Raw genomic sequence first — 26192 nt, 5'->3', positions numbered from 1 at the left:
TACACTATGCATTGTGTATGACACTATTACGTTATGTATACACTATGAGTGTATATGACACTAGTATCTTATGTATACACTATGCACTGTGACCTTGCACAAAGTGGGGCTCACTCGTTTCCATTTCCTTCCTGGCCCCGGGGAGCATCCGTGTGTGCTGCTCTCCCTGCACAGCTGGGCGTGGTGAGGGAGAAAGGCACGGCTAGAGAGGCATCTGGTTTCCCTCATTCTCTCTCCTCTCCATTAGCATCAATAATTAAGTCTGGGATCGATTCTCTTTATGTCTTAGGAGCTAAAACAAGCTTCCGCCAGCAGCTGGCAAGCACTTCCAACCTCCCGCAGTTCATCTTTGCTGGGCATTAAGATGGGTCCCCTGGTTAAGAAAAAAGAGTTGCCTATTTTTGAAATGTCAGTGGAACGGATGGATAGATATTTTACTGTTGACCAAAATATGCTGGCAGTGTTTGTGCAAGGTGAGGGTTCCTTCAGTTTGGTGGCACTGCCGCCTTATCTGTTATACAACTCAAAAACAAACTTTACCAATAACCTATAAGGGGAAAAATGAAATTCACTTTAATTGGGTGACAATGATCACGTTTTAAAAACAGGTGACTCAATAAAGTTTGTTGAATACCAATTTTTGACTTCATGATCCAGTGGATTTTGGTGATTTCCTGCCTGGAGGATGAGGGCCTGGCACCCCCGCCTTCACTGTACCTCCATGCACTGTATGTACATGCAGGGAGATCGTATGATGATGGTTATTGCTCGTCGTGGCCTTTTCTTTACAGTACTATGACATACGGCTCCCTGAGACTTAGCCACATGCCCGGTACATCCCTCTGCAGCAGCAGAGAAGGCACATGTAGAGTCTGCCAAAAAGGTCTATATTCACCGGGAAAATTCATTCAGACCTATTCACCATGCATTAAATATATGATTTTAAATGGCATTATTTTGATTGCTTTTAACCCTCTTTGCTTACAACATTTCTGTTTAAAAAAATTAAATCAGTGTTCATACTTCCACATCTCGTAAGCATGCTTTTACGAATGATGGCAGAAAACAATGCCTTAAAGAATGTTTTGGCTACCCACAACACGAGCGGTAGCTGTCATGGTACCATAGAAACGGTACATGCATTAATTTACTTTCTAGGACGTTCTAGGATATGATTATGACTTGAACTAGGTCCACACTGGCCCCAAAGTGTAGTACGCTAGTGCAGCTTTTATTCATTCATGCAAGACTATCTATTACTGAGGACACACTAAACACCAGGCGTTGTGTAGACGCCACGGAGCTGGCCCTGCCTGCGGGAGCTCGCACCCGTGAGGGGGACGGGCCAGACACTGCAGCACATGGGGCAAAAGTGCTCTCGGAGCCCGGGGTGGGGAGGGAGAGAAGGTTTATGGGGGTGGATCCTAGAGGCTGCAGAAGGTATTTAAGTGCCGAGGGGGAAAGTAGAGAGCTGCACGGGTACAGCAATAACATCAGGGAAACTCCAGACATTTATTCCTGCAGTGGCGTTTAAACAGAAGTGCTGCCGTAGTTCTGCAAAATTTGGTTTGAATTTTGTAAATGTTGCAGATGATTGATAAAAGGCTGTAACTTTTATGTACATCCCCTAATTCATAATTTACTACACATTTTGTATTCACCAGAATGGTCTTCTTGTCCCCTGTGAACTGAATAGCAAATGCTATACCTTCGAACTGACAAAATATTTTAATGCTACCAAAAGACCACTTTTATCTGTTTTATATACCGAAGTTCCTTTAATTTCACTTGAAAACTGGCCATGTTGCTAAAAGCGTTCGAAAGACTCTGAGGACTGGGGTGGTTACAGGGCTGGGTAGGGAGGGTGGCCCGGCGGTGACAGCCTTGGACGCCAGGCTAAGAGTAGCTTTTGTATCTGCCGATCCCTTGGTCAGCTGCTCCCCCTGACCTGTCTGTCCCACCTGGCTCTTGTGGCAAAAAGAATTTAAGGCGGAAAGAAAGATATAAATACATGGTAAAAAATAAGCTTAAAATAAGTAGGCGAGAATGTAAGAACAGTGTAAAAATCAGGAAGTTTAGAACGTGAAACCTGTGCCATAAGCTTGACCCACACGGGCTACAGATCTCAGCGCGGGCTGTCGGAGCGGCCCAGGGAGGGCAGGACACACGGCCCGTCAAAGCACACGCTCGCAGTGAGCAGCTCAGCTACGCCTGGCGTTGGGACCAGAGAGAAAGGTACTCGCCGTGACCCTCTACCCAGGACATCCTGAAGTACAGCAGGGAGCGTGTCCCCGACGCCAGCTGTAGGAACATCCTTTCGGTAAACAGGAGAAGCAGGCTTCACAGGACCTGTCTTCATGCAACCAGCCGGCAGGCCCGAACCTCCCACCAGGCTCCGGAGCGAGCGACAGGCACACAGCACCCTCTGTCGGCCCTTTGAGAGGCTGGGAGGGTCACAGCTCAGCTGCCACGGAAGTGACGTTTCCCTGCCCACCTCTCAGTGGGTCCAGGCTGCGATGGGACACCAGGGGCTGGGCGGCTCAGACCACAAAGCTTCCTCTCTCCTGTTCTGGGGCTGGGAGTCCGGGAGCGAGTGCCAGCCTGTCGGGCTCAGGTGGCGGCGTCTCCCGGGATGTCCCCACCTCTTCCTTAAAAGCACTGAGTCCATCATGGGGGCCCCACCCTATGACCTCATGTGACCCTAAGTACCCCCCAAGGGCCCTACCTCCAAATGCCATCACACTGGGGGTTTCAGCAAGTGCTTTTGGGGAGACGGTGTTCAGTCCGAGCCGGGACTCTGGCACTGCGTTCTCACCTTCCCAGAATCTGTTGAAATTACTTTTCTAGCTTTTTTAATAACACTCCTATTTTGGGAATATTCACTTAACAATTACATTACCTTTTACCCAACAAAGATTTACAATTTTTACGAAATTTATTAACTTCTTTGCTCATCATTGCTTGCATTTCTGATGTCTGTCTTGCTTTCGGGCCACTTCCTTTTGGGCGCAATGTTTACCAGGGCAGATGCAAGAATGGTAAATTTTACATATGTGAATGTTCCCAAATTCCTTTTTCTGTCCATTTTACGATCAAGAGCTTAGTGGGTGCAGCACTGAAACCATTTCCCTCCGGCAGCGCGGAGCAGGCCTTGCCTCGCCGTTTCCTAGGGCTGTGGTTTCGAAGCTGAAAAGTCTGATGCTCATCTGATCTTCTAGGAAAATGGGCCAGTGACAAAAGGGCTTTTCCTCCCCAGAGCAAGGACAGTAGGGACTCAAGGGATGGACAGGTTCTAGAGGCATTATTCATTGGCCTGAATGTCACTATTTATTTGTAACGGACATTTCAAGTCAAACCCCGCAGGACACGGCCTGACATCAGAAGGTCCCCTGGCGTCAACACGGCTGGCACTTGCCTGCAATGGCACAGCCGACACATGGGACAGTGACTGACAGGCTCGTTTTCCATGAGGGGCCTTGCTCGGCTGTTACTGGGGAGGAAGACGGCTCCAGCAGAGTGCTTTGCTTGGGGTCTGGTGGCATTTACTGAAGAGCATAGCATCTTCCAACGTGTGCGTGTCACTCCCTAGTGACACAGCCTGCCCCGAGAACCCCGTGGCTGCTTTTGGTACTTGCAGCCTCAAAGGGAACCGCTCCACATGTCTGAGAGACTGAACAGATGTTCGTACCAACACACCAGCAAGGCCCCAAGGAGCCTCAGACCTGGTTCCAAGCATTCACTTGGACACATTCAGAATTAGAAAGGGCAGCTGAGGTTAACGCCTTGGAAACTCAGCATTAGAGAGGTCTGGAAGGTTAGGCAGCTTGTAGAACCAAACCGTTCGCTTTCAGGTTTGCTGTTGTGAACTGACAGCACCCTGCATGTTTGAGGCTAATAATACAGTTTCATCAATGAAGATGTGGGATACTGTTTCTCTAGCTCTGGGGATGTTCGTTTATCGTTAGGCACGAGTTATCAGCAAATTTGAATAGAAGCAGAATATTTAATCCCTGCATCTGGATCAGATGTAAAGGGTCCACCTGCTTCAACTGCTGATTCAGCACAATGAAGGGGCGTGAGCCAGGGTGACCCCTGGGCCTCTTTGGAGGCACGTGGAGGTTTCTTCCCCCCATTTCAGAAGGTGCGTGGCAGACAGAGATAACTCTCTAATCAGAGAGCCTGGGCAAGAGAGTCCCTTGGGAGAACTCCTATGGTGGCCACTCCGGTAGGAGCAGAGTCTCAATGTGTGTCTCTTTGCGAGCGTTCTCTTCTCTTCTCTGAAATGACATGCTGTTGTTTTCATCTCCGCTGACCAGGATGCTTTAGGGGTTTAACTCCTTAAAAATGTACCAAACTTCACTATATTCTGCAGTATGAGGTGAGTTTTGGATGGATGTCAAACCTCCAAATGTATTTCATCTCAGATAATATGGAATCTGAAATCTCATCATTAAGGAGGTATTCATTTCTTTCAGATTACACCAAATGTGACAGACACGTGGCACATGGCTGCCCCCTGCTGCCCACTACTATGCGGGGCAGACATCACCAATCAACCCTCAGGACATTCATGACATCACCAATCGACTCTCAGGATGTTCATGACATCACCAAGGAATCACTCAGGATGTTCACAACATCACCACTCACTACTCAGGACATTCCTGACATCACCACTCACTCACTCACTCACTCAGGACATTCCTGACATCACCACTCACTCACTCACTCACTCACTCAGGACATTCCTGACATCACCACTCACTCACTCAGGACATTCCTGACATCACCACTCACTCACTCACTCACTCACTCAGGACATTCCTGACATCACCACTCACTCACTCAGGACATTCCTGACATCACCACTCACTCACTCACTCACTCACTCACTCACTCACTCACTCAGGACATTCCTGACATCACCACTCACTCACTCACTCAGGACATTCCTGACATCACCACTCACTCACTCACTCACTCACTCAGGACATTCCTGACATCACCACTCACTCACTCAGGACATTCCTGACATCACCACTCACTCACTCAGGACGTTCCTGACATCACCACTCACTCACTCACTCACTCACTCAGGACATTCCTGACATCACCACTCACTCACTCACTCACTCACTCACTCACTCACTCACTCACTCACTCAGGACATTCCTGACATCACCACTCACTACTCAGGACATTCCTGACATCACGGCTAACTACTTAGGACATTCCTGACATCACCACTCACTCACTCACTCACTCACTCAGGACGTTCCTGACATCATCACTTACTACTCAGGACATTCCTGACATCACCACTCACTCACTCAGGACATTCCTGACATCACCACTCACTCACTCAGGACGTTCCTGACATCACCACTCACTCACTCAGGACGTTCCTGACATCACCACTCACTCACTCAGGACGTTCCTGACATCACCACTCACTCACTCAGGACGTTCCTGACATCACCACTCACTCACTCAGGACGTTCCTGACATCACCACTCACTCACTCAGGACGTTCCTGACATCACCACTCACTCACTCAGGACGTTCCTGACATCACCACTCACTCACTCACTCACTCAGGACGTTCCTGACATCACCACTCACTCACTCAGGACGTTCCTGACATCACCACTCACTCACTCAGGACGTTCCTGACATCACCACTCACTACTCAGGACATTCCTGACATCACCACTCACTCACTCAGGACATTCCTGACATCACCACTCACTCACTCACTCACTCAGGACGTTCCTGACATCACCACTCACTCACTCAGGACGTTCCTGACATCACCACTCACTCAGGACGTTCCTGACATCACCACTCACTCACTCAGGACATTCCTGACATCACCACTCACTCACTCAGGACATTCCTGACATCACCACTCACTCACTCAGGACGTTCCTGACATCACCACTCACTCACTCAGGACGTTCCTGACATCACCACTCACTACTCAGGACATTCCTGACATCACCACTCACTCACTCAGGACATTCCTGACATCACCACTCACTCACTCACTCACTCACTCACTCACTCACTCACTCACTCACTCACTCAGGACGTTCCTGACATCACCACTCACTCACTCAGGACGTTCCTGACATCACCACTCACTCACTCACTCACTCACTCACTCACTCACTCACTCACTCACTCAGGACGTTCCTGACATCACCACTCACTCACTCAGGACGTTCCTGACATCACCACTCACTCACTCAGGATGTTCCTCTGGCCAAGCTGTTGGCCTGGCGTCCTCCTCCTTCGCAGCTCTGCAGCCGGCGGCTCACACGCAAGCGCAGCTAGTCAGCTGGCGCCTATTTTCATCCGTGCCTTGCTCCCTGCTCTGCTGTGACTGTAATGCAGGGAGGAGGAACACAACACTATGTACATGTGACAGGCAGGCATGGGGCACCTGCAGCAGTAACCACACAGGGAACGGACCACACCTGCAGCAGTAACCACACAGGACAAGGAAACACGAGCACCGGGAAAACTTAAGAAAGTGCGCTTGTGACAGGCAGGCATGGGGCACCTGCAGCAGTAACCACACAGGGAACGTAACCACACCCGCAGCAGTAACCACACAGGACGAGGAAACACGAGCACCGGGAAAACTTAGGAAAGTGCGCTTGCTCTGTAACTACAGCAGCCGTAGGAAATGGATTCAGGAGATGGGCCCTTTTTCTTTAAAGATGGGACTGTAGCCTGGCATGACGGCGTGTGCCCATGGTCCCAGTTACTGGGGGCGCTGAGGCGGGAGGATAGTTTGAGCCTAGGAGTTTGAGTTTGGCCTGGGAACCATAATGTGATCCACCTAAAAAAATGCTTTTACTGGGGGAAGAAAAAAAAGCAAAGAAAAAAGGATGGGGTTGTGTTTATTTGGGACTAGAAGGTGGACGTCTCCCTGCTGTGGGAGAGACACGTGTTCCTGGGCTGGGGGTCCCTGGCTGTCTAGGACAGGCATCAGTCTGGGGGGAATCCATGGCCCAGCCCACACCACCATCTCCTGACTGTTACTTCATCCCTCCTAGGAAGAGGATAAAAATTGACCCTACCCTGAAAAAGCCTTCGAAGAATGTACTGGAGTGCATCAGACAGTCAAAGAAAAAAGCATGGAAATGTGAAATATTATATTGAATTTAGGGAACTCTAAGTAGATCTATTTGTGATAGAGTACAAATAGCAAGGAATCAGAAATGGGAATATGGACATGAAATATTGTAGAATAAGCCATGTACTTGTGAAATTGCAAAGAACTGAAGAAATAATAGAAGATGTTTCTTTTTTACCCATCTCACAGGATCACTGAGAAGACTAAGTATAATATACTGAAAGTTGCTTGGTAGATCATGGAAAATCATTATAAAAGGTTATACCATAATACAATATTTTAGATGCAGCTGGCTTTATGCCAGACAATATAGAGCCGGAAAGAAACCTAAATCTCCCTGCATTAAGATTATGGGTGAGTTTCTGCAAGGTTCCACTGAGTCTGGTTTCCAGGGGATCCTCTGTGAAAGAATCCAGTGGTCACCTGACACCCATGCCTTCTACATCTAAACGTCAGCACTGACAGAGGGGTCCAGTGAGGTAAGGAGTAGATACGAGCACCACAGGAGTTTCTGAGTCTATACTTACATGTTCTGTTTTAATCTATTATTAATGTAACTGTGCAAAGTGCAAAAAAAAATTTATGCATTTTTAAGTTTGTACAGATTTATTACAAATTTTAAAATTAAGAATTATAAAAAAAACAGTAAAATGTCAAATCTTGAGAAACCACAGAAGAAATGTTAATGAAAAATTAGAGAAAGCAGATGGTGATAAAATGGCGTGAATTCAGTAACGATGGAGCTGGACAGAATATACTGCAGAGGAGTAACCAGACATTAGGGAAGATCAAAACGCCAAAGGACTAATTAAGAAGTATTGATTGCAAACAACTGATGAGCTATAATCAGCCATGACTGCAAGGGACTGAATGTTGGTGTCCCCCCACAAATTCATACACCGAAATTCTAACCGCCTAGGTGATGGTGTTGGGAGGTGAGGCCTTTGGGGGGTGATTAGTTCATGATGGTGGAACATTCATGAATGGGATTTGTGCTCATACCAAAGAGGGCCCAGAGAGCTCTCTCACCCTCTTTCTGCCATGTGAGGACACAAGGAGAAAATGGCCACCTGCAACCCAGAAGAGGGCCCTCACAAGAACCCGATCATGTGGTCCCCCTGGTCTCAGACTTCCAGCCTCCAGAACTGTAAGAACTAAATTTCTATCATTTATAAGCTGCCCAGTCTATAGCACTTCATTATAACAGCCTGAACAGACTAGAATGATAAAGTTATAACACTGACTATAAGCTGCAATGTTGAATGTAGGTAAAGCGGTAAGTAACTATCAGCTGAACATACCCCACACTGTCCTAATGAAAAATCCACAGAAAGGCAGGAAGAAAGATCAAGTCTATGTAGGACTGTCATAATTTCATGATTTTATACCCAGCCCTTATGTCCTAGCGTGGTTTGATGGTTTGTGTTCACTTTGACTGAGGCCTATTTTGGCTGGCTGGAGTCCACACTGTCCTAGATGACTATCGTCTCTGCCTCTGCTCAGACAAGCTGAACGACTTGTCATTCCCGATCAAACAATTTTGAATGTGGGAACATTTACAGATTTCCCTTTCCTAATTCGCCAGAGTCCTCTCTGTCAACATATTTTCCCTCTACCTAAAAATGGAAGGATTTTTTTTTTCTGGTTGCAGCTGGAAGGCTAAGTTAATCTACATAATAAAGTGCTTTAGGAGAAGGGAAAGAGAAGAAGAAAACAGTCTTTAATGCTAGGAGTGGAGAAGTTATTTTTGTCACAGATTTCCAAGAGTCTCTCAGAGCAGCTTTGCAGTATGAAAGAAATAAACAAGAGAGGAAATGGGAGTTTAATAAACGTTGCTCTGGAGGGCACACTTGGGTCTATTTTAATATCTGCTGAGAAATGTGGAGAAAAATAAAATTATCTTAAATTATCCTTGGTTATTAAAGTAGGCTTCATAAATGCATATATTCACTAGATTGATTGTGATTCACAGACTGCAAAGAAATCCACTGCACGATCTTTTTTTTTTTTAATTTCAAAATATTCAGGGGGTGCAAATGCAATGTTTCTGTGATGCTGGGGCCTTGTATAAGGCTTACGTCAGGGCTCTCAGTGTGCCTGTCACCACTGCGTAAGCTTAGAATGTTCCTTATGCTTCTTCTCAGGCCATCCCTTCCCCTCGGACTACTCCTCCCATTCTATATCCTACCCGCCTATTTATTTCAAACGCTACCTCAACTCTTCTCCCTGAGCAACAACCCCAAGGAACCCAACCTGGTATCATTATTTTCTCCTTTGAAATTTATTAACACTCAAGTTGACTGATGAGGAGATATATACATACATACATACATACAGACAGACAGACAGACAGACATTCTGTAACAGTTGAACCCTTCATCCCTCATAGCGCCATGGCAGTGCCAGTGGTGTGAACCGGGCTGCTGCTCAGCTCTCCCACCCCAGGACAAGGGCTCAGCTTTCGGGTCTGCTTGGTCGTCTCTGGCAACTGCGTCCAGATTCAAAAGGACGGGTGCTGTTGGCCCCTCATCCGTTAGTAAATGTTTGTCTTTTTAGAAAATCTTTTAAAAACGGGGTTTTGGTTAGACTTGGGGGGAAGGTTTAATTTGGGCATTCAAGTTACTCTAGCCAGAAAACATATTATTATATACAAATTTTAAAAAGAGGGCTGGTTTGTGCTTAACCTTAAGATGAGGCAACAGGGTAAGTATTTAAATAGATTTTAAAAGATTCAGATAGCCCCAGGGTGATAACTTCATGATCAATTAAGACCTCAGTTTCTTCCTTTCTTTTTTTTTTTTTTTGAGACAGAGTCTCACTCTGTTGCCCGGGCTAGAGTGCTGTGGCATCAGCCTAGCTCACAGCAACCTCAAACTCCTGGGCTCAAGTGGTCCTCCTGCCTCAGCCTCCCGAGTAGCTGGGACTACAGGCATGTGCCACAATGCCCGGCTGATTTTTTCTATTTTTAGTTGTTTGGCTAATTTCTTTCTATTTATAGTAGAGACGGGGTCTCGCTCTTGCTCAGGCTGGCCTTGAACTCCTGAGTTCAAGCAATCCTCCCTTCTCGGCCTCCCAAAGTACTAGGATTACATGCATGAATCACCGTGCCTGGCCAAGACCTCAGTTTCTTAATCAACAAAATGGAGCGGGAGACAGAGGCTGGATCAGATGATCTCTGGGATCTACTCCTGTTCTTCAAATTCTGTGACTTGTTGGGTTACTGTGGGGATCCAGGCATTTGTGGGGAGGAGCACCCCAACCTTTCTTAAGTTGAGATCACAGAGCTCCTCAATGGGCCAGGTCCGCCCTGTGTCTGACCCAGGCGGCTGTACTCGTGGGCCGGTCCACCCTGTGTCTGACCCAGGCGGCTGTACTCGTGGGCCGGGTCCACCCTGTGTCTGACCCAGGAGGCTGTACTCGTGGGCCGGGTCCACCCTGTGTGTGACCCAGGAGGCTGTACTCGTGGGCCCGGTCCGCCCTGTATCTGACCCAGGCGGCTGTACTCGTGGGCCGGGTCTGCTCTGTGTGTGACCCAGGAGGCTGTACTCGTGGGCCGGGTCCACCCTGTGTCTGACCCAGAAGGCTATACTTCTGGGCCAGGTCCGCTCTGTGTCTGACCCAGGTGGCTGTACTCGTGGGCCGGGTCTGCCCTGGGTCTGACCCAGGAGGCTGTACTCGTGGGCCGGGTCCGCTCTGTGTGTGAACCAGGAGGCTGTACTCGTGGGCCGGGTCCGCCCTGCGTGTGACCCAGGAGGCTGTACTCGTGGGCCGGGTCCGCCCTGTGTGTGACCCAGGAGGCTGTACTCGTGGGCCGGGTCCGCCCTGTGTCTGACCCAGGAGGCTGTACTCGTGGGCCGGGTCCGCCCTGTGTGTGACCCAGGAGGCTGTACTCGTGGGCCGGGTCCGCTCTGTGTGTGACCCAGGAGGCTGTACTCGTGGGCTGGGTCCACCTGTGTCTGACCCAGGAGGCTGTACTCGTGGGCCGGGTCCGCTGTGTGTGACCCAGGTGGCTGTACTCGTGGGCCGGGTCCACCCTGTATCTGACCCAGGAGGCTGTACTCGTGGGCCGGGTCCGCTCTGTGTGTGACCCAGGAGGCTGTACTCGTGGGCTGGGTCTGCCCTGTGTCTGACCCAGGCGGCTGTACTCGTGGGCCGGGTCCACCTGTGTCTGACCCAGGCGGCTGTACTCGTGGGCTGGGTCCACCTGTGTCTGACCCAGGCGGCTGTGTCTACAGGCCAGGTGGGTGGTGCACACGACCTGCATGGCTGTCCTTGCTCTTTGCTTCTGTGTGCTCCACCGTACCCACTCAGGAGCCATCTCTTCACACTACCCACGTGTAGACCACAGCACAAGCAGCCTTGCAAAGAGAGAATGTCCTCACACTGGCTATGACATAACATAAACACCCACGTATTCTGTCCTGGGTGCAGAATCCCAGCAGGCAGACTGGAAATTTGAACAGGAACAACTGTTCAGTGATCTCCAAACACGCTTCGTCCAAACAGTCTCCCAACATGATGCCACGTTTACACCCACCTTATGGGAAACCAGAACTTCCCTGCCTGAATCCAGGGCTACATACAGACCTCCTGGGAGAGCCTCTGCTCGTCAACTCAGGGCTGGGACTCACGGCAACGGAACAACAAAAGGCTCCAGGTTCCAGCTGTCTAGTCAGGCTGGTCAGACGGAACGTGGGCTTGCACTCAGCAGGGAGCCCCGACCTCCCATGCAGCCAAGAAAAGACTTACAAACAAACAAACAAGGTGCTGGAGTCCGGGAGAGACCAGCGTGTGCAGCGCGGAGCAGCACGAGTTAGTAAGACTCAGGGGACACACGTCCCAATTGCTGCTGCCCGACCGGTCAGATCCACATCTCTACGGCTTCTGGAGGCCGCCCTTAAACCCATCTCTGGCAACGGCATCCGCCCTCTTTTAAAGATCTTCATGGTGGAGGTCTTGACACCTTTCTCATCTAACCACTGTTGCCTGGGACATTCTTCTTCAAATCTACTTTAGTTTTTCACTTCTGTATTTTATCACGACCACCTCTGTTTTAAAGCCACCTCCTCCGCCTGAGATAAGACTTCAAATCTCTGGTTACACCTTGTGTCTCCCAGGGGGTCTGCCCCCACATATCCCTACTCAATGCCCTGCAAACCTCCACTGTCTTTTCACGAGGACCCTGCCACGGGGAGACGGGCATCACTGTGCCAGCAGTCGGGAGACCCTGACGCTGGTCCTCTGGGATCACTGACTCACCCGGAGTCTGGGGTTTGTCATCTGGGAAGGGAAGCGGGCCAGTTCCATCTTCCTCCTCCAGCACCCGACCCTTCAGGCACTCGTGCTTCCTGAGAGGCACAGGGGTTTGGTGCCACAAACACCTAGGGGACTGGGCCGCTGCCGCTGCACTTCAGACCCCCTCCGACCCCGTGGTCTCCCCACTGTCTTGGAAGATGTCGGGGCTGAGCTCCTGGTGAGCGAGAGGCTCAGCCTTCCTGCTCTGCGGACTTTCGGGATTTCAGGTGACGCTGATACAGAGGGAAGGAAGTTACGAAGCCACGAGCTAGGCAGTAGCTGGCAAAGGCTGCCAAAGACGCTGCTCTGATAACAATCGTTCATTCTCCACCTGTGACTGGTGGGAATGAAACTCCGAGGAGTGAGTTGCTTTTGCTACCAGTCTCCACCCGTAGCACTTTCATTCTTCATTACGATCTCGGGAGATCAAGCTCTGATACATATTTTGTTAATGGTCACATTTATTATTAACTTACCTTTTCATGGGTTCATATCTGATCTTTCCAAGACATAGGACAAGATGCAAAGATAATCTTTGCACCCACCATGGGACACGGCCTACACCTCTTTGCATTTGCTGACTGGTGTGATAAAACACTTGCCGAAATTTGGAATGAATTATTAATGAATTGGGCCACAGGAAAATATTTTCCTGAGACTTCTTCAATACAACGGTAACCCCGTCCTTAAATACGCTTGAAAGGCTGACTTTTGACATTGTTTTATTACCTCTGTAGATGGCTTAGGCCCACTGACATGTAAGATATTGCCTTCCTGGTCACAGGGCTGTACTGTTTATGGACAACAGGGGACAGACTGTGGGATTAAGCACAGCATGTAGGAAACACAGACAACATCTGTGAGCCCTTATAACACGTGAGCTAGCACGGCTGCACCAGGCTCAGAGGGGTGCGGTGACCCTGCCCCGTGAGCTACAGCTTCAGGTGGGCGGGGCCCTACCTGTGCTGGAATACGCTGTGCTCCTACCACCGCCACCTGCCCCCTCCTGCGGGTCAAGGTGCCTGCCGTGGGCCTCGGCATGGCCCGGAAGCAGGCTGGGTGGAGGAGGGGGCTTACCTTCGCACTTGAGCAGGAAGAAGTCCGCGTTGTGGCTGAAGGAGGCGCTGAAGTAGGTGCAGTTCTCCACCAGGTCGCAGGACAGGCACTGCCTGTTGAAGCTGCCCACCGTGCTGGCGCTGGAAGAGCAAAGCAGCAGTCAAGGTCCCCGTCTCCCCTGGGTGTCCCGGCTCACCGTCGCCTCCTACGGAGGCGGCCTGGGAGCCCTGCTGCCTTTCTCCTGGCCTTCGCCCCCAGCCTCCCCGCTGGGACCCCTGGGAGCTCCTAGCTCATTTCAGCTTCCCCGGGGAAGCCCTCCCTGACCGCGGGTCTGCCACCCTGGAGAACTCTCAGCGCCATTGTCCCCAGGACCATGACACGTGGTCACCTGTGCTGCTCCACCCAGGCTGGCGTGAGGAGGGCATGAGGTGTTACGACCTGGTAATTTGCACCCAGGTATCCTGTCTGTCTGGGCGCGTGATTAGCCGTCTGAGAACAGCAGGGAGGGTTTATGCATCTTTAATCCCCCGAGTGCCAAACACTGGCATGCGCGGCGCCAGCTGAGCCGAGCCCCGGCTGTTCTCAAAGCCGGTGCTCCTGAGAGAGGGAGATGCTGAGGACGCTGCTTCTCAATGGAGCCAGACCGTGCGAACCGACTCGAGGATGTCACCTGGGACCCCTCTCATCAAGTGTAATCTCAGGTCAGGAAGGCCTAAAATGTGGCTCCCCAAATGGAAAGGTGCTGGGTGCCCAATACACCTGGAGCTTCTTATCTGAACATTCCGCTCGGGAAGGGCCCGTTCTAACCGCGGGCTCCATTCTGAAGCCCATCTTTGCAAGAGCGAACATCTTTCACTGGGGAGAGAAGACAACCTTCTCATCCTCTAAGTCAGAGAGAAGGCTCCACGGGCTGCCTTGGCACTTGCTGTTAACCTGGTGACATGACCGATTTCAATGCTCCTAGCAGGCACGCAGTGGCAGAAGCCTACGGAGGAGCAAACTGCGTGTCCCCACCTCCCCGGGCCCCTCGCACCCTTGGCACAGAGGCTGGCGGACGGGAGGGAGGCCTGCCGGGCACCAGGGGGTTCCACCGTCCCAGTAGTGCTGGTCCAGTGCAGACTGCCAGCCACTGGCCTCTAGCCTGCGGTCTACGCTGGGTGACACCCTCTTCGGCCCGGGTGCGTTTGGGCAGCAAGCAGCACAGCCCTCTGCTAGTCCGGGAGCCTCCGAGGTGGTAGCAGACGGCCCCTCCCTCTGCCCTGGGCTGACCCCCCTTCAGAAACGAGAGCCTTCTGCAGTGAGCAGAGTAACTGGCAGTGACCAGGTGGAATGCTGAACAGGGCAGACCCCAGGGAAGGCCGAGTCCCTCTCCAGGATTCGGAGCGGGCCAGCCCAGCCCTGCCTCCTCTGGGTGACGGAGCTCGTGCCGGCTCACAGCGAGCGGGCAGGGCGACAGGCCGACTCCACACTGTCCACGGCGGGTCTCCAAACCCGACTGTGCCCTTAGCAGAACCCAGGTGAGCGCAGTTCCTCCAAGCGGAGGTTTGAGGCAGGGGAAAGGAAGAGGCTGCTCCATCACTTATCGAAAGGGAGAGTCAGTGTGGGAGAAACTCAATGCAATACAGGCAGAAAAACAAAATGAAGCTTCAAAGTTGGGGGCCTCGGCAAGTTGTGTTCTCTCTCCAGACTTCCTAGCCTCCCCTCTGTGGTGGGATCTCTCCGCTGCCTGCCCTGCCCTGCTGCAGACCTAGCCTGGGGCCCTCCTGGCGGAGCCCTGAGCGCAGGGGGAGGAAGCCGGGCTACCTGTAGAGCTGCCGTCGCCGGGGCAGGTCCTCTGTGCTCAGGAAGTAGCTGCAAGAGGTCAAGGAGCAGAGGTCAGTTCGCTGGTGGGGAGTCTGCCCCCACGCCCTGCACTCCCCTACAGCCACGCCCCGGGGCTCACGGGAGCAATGCTGTTCGGGTCCAGCCGCACTTGCGGCCAGAGCAGGGGACGGCCAGGCACCTACGGGTCACCCTACGAGCTGAGGGACACACCAACACAGACACTGTGAGCTCTCGGCACCTGCGGCACCAGCCTTCACCCCAGAGCCGCAGGGCACTGCTGTAGGGGTGAGGGTGGCTGTGACATCCCCTGGATTTGGATCTTGGCAACATCATTAACCTTCTGGAGGACGGGGCCCAGGACACCTACTGTGAGACCAGGCACACCTGGTGCAGGCACGGGGCTCCCATCACAGAGCAGGTGGCCAGACAGCCCTGCGGGCGGTGCACGGCCCGCCCGATGCCCATTGTCTGCGACGACTCCACCTGCCACCGGCTGAGTCACCTGGAGTGAATTCCTTACCTTCTTTTCGTCTCAGTTTATTTATTTTTAAACCCGGGAAAGCAACGAGCCTACCTCGGGAGCTGCCGCACTAAATGAGAGGATGCCCGCAAGGCACCTGGCGCAGGGCCTGGAGCGAGCAAGGCCCCAACAACGGTCGGTACCGCCACTACCGCGCGCCTGGCACCTGCCTGACCTCGCCGCCAGCTCTCTGCAGCTCTGGCTGCTGAGACGGAACACAGGACACACTTCCCACAAGACTAGGAGCACGTGGCGCTGGCCAGGAAGCGCAGATGAGGCCCTGGGCTGCCGCGCTCCGTGAGAATAATCCGACGGTGACAAGCGTGCCTCCCTCCACCCGGCCAGGAAGACGGGCCCAGGCCCTGGTTTACTCACATCTTATTCCGCTTCTCGTCGTAGGACAGGATCTTGGTCACGTCCCAGTCCCCTGAGGTGATGGACTGGATGTTGTCATTGCTGCTGTTGGGCTGAAACACACAGACGTGGCGACAGGAGTGAGGCGCTGCCCCAGTTTGGTGGCAACAAGGGGCCGCCATTCTCTGCGTGGGATGTGCCACCCCCCCAACCTCCCGGCCTGGTCCTCTGCCAAGGGGCCTGGCCCAAGTTCAGTGTCTTCTGCGGAGCTCTGCTGACCACCCCAGGCCCCCAGCCCTCCCCCTGAGCGTCAGCGACGGGGAATAGCGCGTGGTCCTCTTCCGTGGTGCCTGTCACCTGGTACCTGGATCGCCAGTTCTGCCACCATGAAGCGTCTTACCAGAGGAATCAGGCTTCATGGGGCTGCCACTGTGCCCTTCACACCCCAGATCTGATCACTGAGTCATTACTGGGGGGACTGGGGAGGGGGAAGGAAAGAGAGAAATGCGGGGAAGTGGATGGAATCAGGCAAAGAAATAGAGAAAAAGTGAAGGAGGGAGGCAGGGGGACACTGGGCTCTTCTGTCACCCTCTGCCGTCATTGGCAGGGACAGTTGGAACTGTACTATCCAGGACTGCACGCTGGCGCACGCTGTCTCTCCCCACGTGCCTTCCAGGGCTAAGGGGAGTGGTTATGACGATAAATCACAACAGAGAGGGAGCAAGGGCTGCCTCGACAGGAGCCACGTTCGTTTCCCGCGGTGACCGGAGACTGGATGAGGAGGTGCCAAAGCACCGAAGTGCGGCCCTGGCAGCTGATCTGGACGGCAGGCGCCAGGTGAAGCAGGTGCAGAGCTGATGGGGACTAAATTAGGTGAAGGGCCCGAGGCACGAGGCCCGAGGCCCACACCCTGGGACAGCAGACAGAGTCCTGGGGGTGGGCAGAGCCGAGAGGAGCAGAGCGGGAGGGGCCGGGGACCGAGGGCTCCTGGGATGGGTAGGGGGACGGACACCTGCCTCCCGGGCAGAGGGCAGACACCTGCCTGCTGCCGGATGTGCTGGTCCTCTCGGTGGTTTGCAGCAAGCGCTGACCACCTGGGTGAAGGCAGGGACTGGGGGCCCTGTGAAAACACCTAAAATTTTAAAATCTTGATTGAAGTGGTCCAAAATGAGCAAACAGAGGAATCTGGGCCCTGGAGTGAAGACCATAGGCATCAATACTCGGAGGCAGTTTTCGGACCTTCTGTGAGCCACGCAGCTGAGTGGACGGACGGGGGAGGGTCTGACCTGAGGCTCTGCAGAGACGCCATCGCCACCGTGGGGGTCACGGCAGCCCCCGCCCTTGTTCCACGAAGCTGCTCTCAGGTGGGGTAGTCTTGGAATTTTTCCTTTGAAGTTGCCTTTTGGGCCAGATCATAAACCCAAGCCTTCTAACTTTATATCCACAGAATATTTTTGATGAACCCTTTTCCTAATCAGATTTTATTCACCTACCCTGATCCCAAATGTCACAACTTCAGACGGCTTCAAAAATGGAATCCACACTGAGAGGATGGGGTTTGTGCTCGGCAGGGCCTGTCTTTGTCCGTACCCGTCTCTCTCAGGGCAGAGTTCCCCGCAAGTGCCACACCGTGGCAGCAGCCTCCCGCAGGGGTGGGGCCCCCCCGAGGTGGCCTCTGCAGGGACCGTGTCCGCCGGGGTGTGGACTGCTGGTTCTGAATATATACCAAGCTCTGAAGATCCCTGCTCGGTGACACCCCACTCTTAACCCCCCAGAACCCAGGGTCAGGTGAGCGATGTTCAGTAGCTGCTGCGTAGTAAAATAATACCTGCGTTGGGCTGGAAGTGGGGAAGGGACAGCTTGGGAGGCCAGACTCGTGAGGGACCCTGCATGCAGGGGGCCCAGCCTTGAGGGTAGAGGGTGCATAAGGGAGACCCCCGCACCGCTAGCGGAAGGAGAGGGAAAGGGCAAAGGGCACAGGTGTTCACACAGTCCTTGGAATCCCGCGGTCCCTGCTGACACTGCCGGGAGAACCGTTCATATTCTCAAGCGTTAACACAAAGAGCAAAGCTCGACCCGCCGCCCTGATGGGCACCTCCAGTCTCTCGCAAATGTCACGCTCTGCCCAGCCTCGGGGACCTCACCTGCGAGACTCAGTATACCTGGGGGGACTCTGGGGTCCTTGAACGTGGCAAGTGTGCTCAGCCACCAGAGACCGCCGTCAACACGGCCACAGGGTTGCGGAAGGCAGCAGGATTTACCTGGGAGGAGGACACGGTGATGTGGTAGAATTTTCCTCGCCCTCCCTGGGGGATCGCTCTGACGAAGAAAAACTTCCGGCCGTCCTTGGAGAACACGGGCTCTTCGTTCTGAGGACAAAAGCGATGGATTAAACCATGGCTGAGGCTTCACTGAGTTCTGGAGAGGGTGGACCAGGGTAACACACAGCCCGAGCGAGACACAGTTCCTATGTCATTTCTAACGAGAGAGGATACTACAGCTGAAAGAATGAGTGCTCGGCGGGGCCTTTTCTTGCCTTGGGAATCGTGAGCCAGATGTTGAGTTTCTTAAAAGGAAAGGAATAAGGGAGAATGAAGGGCCACAGCCTAAGCAAAGGCTGTTAAAAAGGCGTCCCTGTCTACAAAGCACCAATAAAAAGAACTGTTGCGTGTGCGTGCCAAGCTCAGCAGAGAGAACAGGAACCCGACTCTCGAAAAGCACACGGGGGCCTCCCCTTGAACCGCTGCCCATCGAAAGCGGAGTGCATTGTAACAGTTCTCCGGTGGCATTCATTATATATCAGAAAGAACATAATTCTGAACACTCACAGACCCGACTCTGCCTAAAAATGAATTCTATTCTTCCAAGCCTGTCTTTTGTTCTTATTTAATAAAATCTGTCTCACACTGAATAGGCCCTCAAGAAGACAAGAAGAAAGGGGGTGGGGGGGGGGAACCAAGGACAAATCCTATATAATATTCTAAGTGTGGATGACAGGGAAAATAGCACTCCAGGGATCCCTCAACACCAGGCGTGCACCAGATGCCAACGCTGGCTTGGATCTGTTGCCGCTTTTCCCTGGAAACAAAGGCAGTTCCCAGTTCCTCTGGGGGAAGGGGTTCCGGGCTGGGTTTAAGTCCCAAGAGCAAGTGTGGCCAGCGGTGGCCACCGGGCCCCCAGCCCCGGACGCCAAGCAGCCCGTTCCTCAGCCTTCGCCGGCCCCAGGTCGGCCGTGGCTTCGACGGGCAAGCGGGGTTTTGCTGCGGCAGAGTCTCAGCCTCTCTGGAGCTCAGGTTTGAAAGTCTCCACCTGCGAACACCAATTAGTTGGCCACGATATATATTTTCTGATTCAAGGAGCTCCACGCTGATGCAGGGTTGAGAATGAATGGTAAATAAACCCCAGCTGGCACAAGGAAAACTCATTTCCCTACAGTGAGCGAGCACATGCAAATACGATATGCCCAGAGAAATAAACTAACGTGTGATTAAAACGACGTTCAATCTTCATGAATATTTGCAGTAAAATGAAACCTTTAATCTGCAAATATTTATTTTTCCATTTAGAGTTGGAAGCATGGTATTTAGAAGCAGAGGGAATGGAAAGCCCAGTGGTTAATTTGGCTTTTTAAATGTGTTTCTATTTGCCAACCACTGCAGGATGGGTACGGCAACAGTCCCTCGGTTATCTGGGAGAAACGTTTGCCCTTTTGGCAAAGAAAAATACTTTAAATAAATATGATAAATAATTAATTCTGGCCAGAAGCATTGTTTTCATAAGGAGAATGCCTCAACCACGTGGACGCCATCTTCACCTCGTTCCACGGAAACGTTCCACGGAACACGGGGAGAGGCGCTAGGCCTGGGGTCTCTCTGAGAAGCAAAGCGTGTTTTCAGTGTATTTTAATACAATGACCGTTGACTGGGAGAACTGGGTCTCGTCCTGGTTCTGCCTCTCATTTGATTTTGGGGGGAAATGGTTCCAGTCTTTCTGGATGACAGAGTTTATCACACACAATGCCTGGCTTCGACAGCTCCGTGCTCAGGAGATCTGTGAGAGATTCTTTTTTTAAACCGACTCATCATTTCTCCAGATGTGACTACAGATGAAAGTGGCTGCATTTGAATCGAGCTACTCCCTCTTCTTTCTTGCCATTTTAATTGATGAAAAACTGTAATCGCAGTCACCGTAACCATCTATGGCAATTACCAGGCGATGTTCGGTACTAACCCTTACGTTAGTTACGTGGTCATAGAACTTTAGCTGTGATTTAATCCAAATAAAAATTCATTAAATGTCCTTGATATGAATATTTGCTATTAAGATTTTTTTTTTAGATTTTGGCACTTGAGTTTAAAACTAATCTCTGTTCTTTTTAAGACATTTAATTGATTTTTTTATTGATACATGTTAGATGTGCATATTTTCAGGGTACATATGATAAGCTGACACATTTATGCAATCAAGTCAGCATAACTGGGATATCCACCACTGTAAATATTTACCTTAACACTAGAAACGTTCGACTTATTCTATTTTAGCTACTTTGAAATGTACAACCGATTAATGTTAACCATCATCGCCCTACGATCCATCAAACACTAGGTCTTATTTCTTCCATCTAAGTGCATATTTGGACCCATTATGGTGAGAGATTCTCCATAAGCCGTTTGTTGCCTTTCTGCCAGTTCTTTCCATGGGTCGGATATACTCAGCCTGTTCAATGTCCCAGCCCAAATTTTGAAATCACAAAACAAAACTTCTGATTGCAGAAGACAGCCAGAAATTGATCTGTAGAACTGACCCTTCAGCCAACACAGCAAGTTCTGGGTTCTGCATGGGACAGCTGGGTCTGGCGGCGGCCCCTGGGAACTGCGTCAGGACAGACCTGGGTGGCCGGGGCGGTGAGGGTGTGCGGGTGCGGTGGAAGGGTTGCTGTTTCCCACAACGTTCCCGGAGGAGAGGGGGCTGGGCAGGTCTCCCCCACACACATCCGCCTCTTCTGTCTCGTGGGGAGTCTCTGTGGGGTCCATGCCGAGGGTGCTGTCAAGGACCGGGCAGTGAAGAGAGGCAGCTGCACGGCTCAATGGCACTTCCACAAAGTTAGCTGGTCGTGAACCCTCTCCCGTCTGGCAGCGTAACCTGGAAGACTGGGTGGCCCACGCAGACCACTGTCCCTGAGCTCTGCGCGATTTCCAGATCCTGGTCTTCTCTGGGTCAGCTGCAGCAAGCTTCCACGACCCACTCGAGATGACGGGCAGAGGGCGCATGGCCTCAGTGTGTGTTCCCTGGCTTGTCCCCACGTTTCCCCACAGAGAAACGCTCCCAAGCTCTGCCCAAGACACAGCCTCTCTGGCAACAGACGGCAGATCCAGCCTTAAACGAGTTCCTCAGCTGCCTCCAGGGACTCGTGGTATCATCCTCAAGGACTCGGAGACACTACAGATCATTTCTGAAAAACAGGGTCTGTGAATTCCTTTATGGAAAAAGGAATGTAAGGAGAAACTGCTGGAAACTGGATTTGCCTACAGACTTGGAGCCCTGACCTTGGCGGTCACAGACTCACAGTCTGCAGGGTGCTCTGACATACCGTCCCCTTGCTGCGGCTGCGGGTGGGGCTCACCCAACCAGGGACGGGCGCGGCTGCGCGGGCAAGCCGGCTGCCCGAGGGACGCGCCATCTCACAGGAAGACACGTGTGTCACAGAATGTCACCTTTCAAACTCAAGACAGCAGTGCAGGCTTTTAAGTAGCAATTTAAACAATTTAGCTGTTTACTTTGTAAATGCTTTAAAGTTCACATTTTAAAACTGTGAGAATTATTTTAGTTCATGCTACTTTTTTAAGCATTGACTTGGTTTTGCTTGGAAACATTGGTTTCGCACATCCCGCTCAGGCTGTCTGCCCTGTGCTGGGCTGGCGTTCTCGTGGGCGGGGGGCGGTGGATACACAGGCAAGATATATAGAAAAATCCCGGGGGTGGTCTCGGCGCTGCAGCCACCCTGCCGAGCTGAGGAAGCAGCACCAGCAGAGGAGGACTGGTCCCTGGCCTGCCACAGGCCTGCAAGTCCATGCACTCTGTGGTCCATCCCCAGGGCAAAGCCGCAGGTGACCAGCCAGGGGCCCCCCTCACCCCCACCATGGGCGTGCTGCTGGACAGGGAGGCAGAGTGGGCACCTCTGCCCTGGCGTTCCGGAGGCCTCCCTGCCCCCTAGTACGGAAACAGAGTTGGGCTGCTCTGACAGGCACGTCCTCACCTCCTCCTGGTCATGTGCCAAGTCGGCCCTCGGCTAAGGTCACCTGTGCTGCCGTTCCCGGCTCCCACTGCCACCAGCGTCCAGACTCTCAGTCACCGTTTCTGAACATCTCTGAGGGCCCCTCCTTCCCACAGCTGGGCACGTACGTGCACAGCCCCTCTCCCCGGCTGCACGGCAAACAGCGCCACTGGGAGCTGATGCTCTGGCTCAGGCGTCCTCAAACTATGGCCCGCGGCCACATGCGGGTGTTTTTGTCCGTTTGTTTTTTTCACTTCAAAGTAAGATATATGCGGCGTGCATAGGAATTTGTTGATAGTTTTTTTTTTAAACTGTAGTCCGGTCCTCCAATGGTCTGAGGGACAGTGAGCTGGCCCGCTGTTTAACAAGTTTGAGGACCCCTGCTCTAGCTGATTCGTTTCTTGAAGATTTATCAAGGTAAAATTCCCATAACATAAAACATTTTAATACAAGTGAACAATTCAGTGGCGTTTAATGCCTTCACTATGTGGTGCAACTGCCAGCTCTATGTAGTTCCAGATCGTTCCATTGCTCCCAAATAAAACCCTATATCTGTTAAGCTGTCGTGTCCCATTTTCCTCTCCCAGCCCCTAGAAACCACCAAGGTGCTTTCCGTTTGTATGGATTTATTTATTCTGGAAATTTCATATGAATGGAACTGTGTAATAGCTGGCTTTTGTGTCTGCTCTTAGCAGCACTAGTCACGGCAGCCAAGTGGCGGCAGCAACCCGAACGTCCGTCGCCATGTGAACGGACTGTGGAATGTATGCATAATGGAATATCACTCGGCCACAAATAGGAGTGACGTTCTGACACATGACAACGTGTGCCCAGTGACAGTCAAAGACTCACTTTTTGAAAGGCACAAAGTCTAGCGTCTTGCCTTGAACAATCCATAAATACTGGTTGAACACACGACTATGTAGATGATGAAGCGTTAAGAATGGTCCTTTCGTTCCAATCTTTCTGACATCTTGTCTTATGTAAGATAAACATCATGTTCTTTTTGATATTTGCGCTTATATGTTTGAACCAGGTGGCATTCGAGAACTTTCCAGCATGCTGATATGTTAGGGTTCCCAACTCCTCTGTCATTTTTGATTTCTTCTTGGCATGGACGTGGTACCCAAGCTCTGATGTGGGAAGACAAAGGTGGCCAAACCGAACCATGCCTCTTTTGAATGAGATTGGCACAGAATGGAAAAAGGATGTATTTAAAAATAACACTGTCCACTGAGGAGGGTATCGCCCTGGAGACAATTTACAGAGGCTGGTTCCACAGACAAGAGGGAGTGACACAGCTGTTGAAGAGCTGGAATGTTCTGGGAGAGCCACTGTTGCTAGCTGTGTCGTCCAGCTTTAGTTATTTTCCATTCATAGACTCTCCCGTGTCAACAACGAAGCACACCTGTGCCTCTCCGCCAGGACTCCTGAGACTCAAGTCCGGTTTGACTTTCCCCAGAGTATGGTAAAACAATTTTCATCCCATAAGACAGGATTAGAAGAAAATAAGCTTTTAAAGCTTTCCCACCTATTCTTTCTAATGTCAGAGTGTGGAATGAGATAAGAAAATAAGAAAAAAAGAGAGAGAGAGGGAGCGAGGGAGGTGGGGAGGAAGGAAGGAAGGAAAGAAAATACCAGTGCTGAGGGGTTTATATTTTGTGTAAGTTTAATTTTTTAAAAATACTTTGACACAGAGTGGCCGACCCAGGCTTCTCCTGACCTCTTTTAATCTCAAGTCCCTAGAGTTTGCTCTAATGCGCATTTCTTTACCTGGGTTAGGGAGGAGACACCCAGGGAAGCCGCCCCTGAGAACAAACAGGAGTATCAACCACATCTGTGTTTTCTTTTACAGTAGACTATGTCACGGCAGCATCTAAGAACTCATCACTTGGAATTCACCAAAAGGATGTCACCTAACTGAGAGCCTAGGTCTGAAGAGCCATGATTATCACACTCTCTCCCCGGAACCCTAAGATTCTCCAGGAAGGCCCTGGGGCTACCCAAGAGGACACGGAGACGGCAGAGCAGTCGCCCAGCCCGCTGACCAGAGCCATACAGTCATCGGGCTCTGCGTGGGGGCTCTGCCTGCGTGACAATCTGTGCAGTGTCCCGCTGTGGTCAGAGTGCTGAGGACAGGTGGGTGACTGCGGGGCACGCGCACGGAGCAGTTACCTGTCTGTGGAGCCAGGCCTCGCTTTCATCCTCGTGTTTCTGAAATGAAATAAGAGCATTAGATGAGGGTTTGTTTTGCACACGTTGTGTCTGTGGCCAACAGCGCGGAAAACAATTCGGCTTCACCTGCACGGTGGCTGCACAAGCACAAAACAGCTGCCGGGGCTCGCTCTGGGAGGAGGTAATCCCTGCTCAGCTCTTTGTCTCGTGTGCGGCTCAGAGCCCAACACAGTGTCCTCGACTGAGAAAAATGCCACTGTCCCTAACAACAGGGACAAATTCGTGGCGTGCAGGAGTCCTCTGGAGAACGATGGCACGTCTGCCATTTGACGGTCACCACTGCCCGGCATGTGTCCCTCTAAAGGCTAACCTCGGGTGCCACACTGCATCAGGAATTTGTGTGTGTGTGTGGACACTGCATCAGAATTCCAGTCTCTAACTCTGAGTCACAACCCTGGTGGACCACAACCCTTAAAAGGGGTTAAAACAAACATGAAGAGTAGCTCTCAGGGCAGCGTTGTGGAACGACGCACAAACAAAACAGAAACAGAACCCGGGACACCCCGATCTGGCCGTTCAGCGACACGGAGTCACCCCCAGGCGCTGTGGGCCTGTCGCCGCCGCTGCTCTGACCTCCCGCACCGTGGGCAGTCCTGCCCCTGGGCCACCGGCGGGACACAGCCTCCGTGGCTGACTCACGGGTCAGGGCACAGCTGCCTACCTGTGCCCACTCGCCTCCCTCCAGCGAGCCCCGGAACCACCCGGAACCTGCTCCAGGCTGTAGGAAGGCGAGCACGGCACTGGCCGGCTGGGGGATGTTGCTCCCAGAAACAACCCCTGCGCCTCTCCTCCTACCCGCACCCGGCAGCGCAGTGACAGCTGCTGTCTCAGGGGCCCAGGCATGCGTGCGAGTCTCAGTGCATACGCCTACGCAAGCTTTTTCTTTCTCGGGTGGGGAGTAAAAATGCAGGGTCAAGAAAGAGCTTCTGGAAGATCTGCCTGACTGTATTAATTGGTTTACACTGATATTTTTCACCCAACGTGAGATGGCCTGCTCCTCAGGGCTGTGACGGGGGTGAGCCGCGTGGGCCAGCCCCTTCCCCGCCTGCCTGGTGGCGGGCCTCTCTTCAGGTGTCCGTTCCTCCTCTGCCGGCTCTTTGCTGTCTGCGCTTTCTCCTTCCTCCCCACGCTGGCGCGGCCGCCTCTGACCACACAGTACAGCAGCCTGCGCCCCTCGCAGAGCTGCCTGCCGGCCGACTGGGTCCCTGGAGGAACCAGCAGCGTGCTGGGCTGTTGGCCGCCCCTCCCCTCTCTGAGCACCCAGCAGGAGGAGGAGTGAGTGGTGGAGTGAGCTGGCCGCAGGACACAACAGCCACTCCCGAGTGACTCGCCTGCGTGAGCGGCAGTACTCAGCCATCCCACCAGGTGGCGCCAAGCCCAGCGCTGCGCGTCCACCTGCAGGACAGGCTCTGCTGCTGGCACTCGGGGAGGGCACAGAGCGTGAGCACTCCGCGGCTGCCTGCCTGTGCCCACGCTCCTTCCTCCAGCAA

At 52.3% G+C, this 26192-nt stretch overlaps 1 protein-coding gene across 3 annotated transcripts in view; it reads right to left on the bottom strand.

The window, feature by feature from the left end:
- The window catches only part of DPP6 (dipeptidyl peptidase like 6), an 827489-nt gene that overhangs the window by 62250 nt on the left and 739047 nt on the right, over positions 1-26192 (bottom strand). For all 3 annotated transcript variants that reach the window (XM_076006752.1, XM_012786244.2, XM_012786246.2), the window contains exons 12-16: positions 24643-24681; positions 18455-18562; positions 16215-16306; positions 15299-15346; positions 13517-13635 (exon numbers count right to left, since the gene is read on the bottom strand). In XM_076006752.1, the coding sequence (XP_075862867.1) occupies positions 13517-13635; positions 15299-15346; positions 16215-16306; positions 18455-18562; positions 24643-24681 (406 nt within the window). The remainder of the gene's footprint in view (positions 1-13516; positions 13636-15298; positions 15347-16214; positions 16307-18454; positions 18563-24642; positions 24682-26192) is intronic.

The sequence above is a fragment of the Microcebus murinus genome, chromosome 9, assembly GCF_040939455.1.
Source record: "Microcebus murinus isolate Inina chromosome 9, M.murinus_Inina_mat1.0, whole genome shotgun sequence".
Taxonomy (NCBI): Eukaryota; Metazoa; Chordata; class Mammalia; order Primates; family Cheirogaleidae; genus Microcebus; species Microcebus murinus.
Note: the sequence above shows the minus strand (reverse complement) of the source record. Positions and strands in the feature narration are given on the sequence as shown.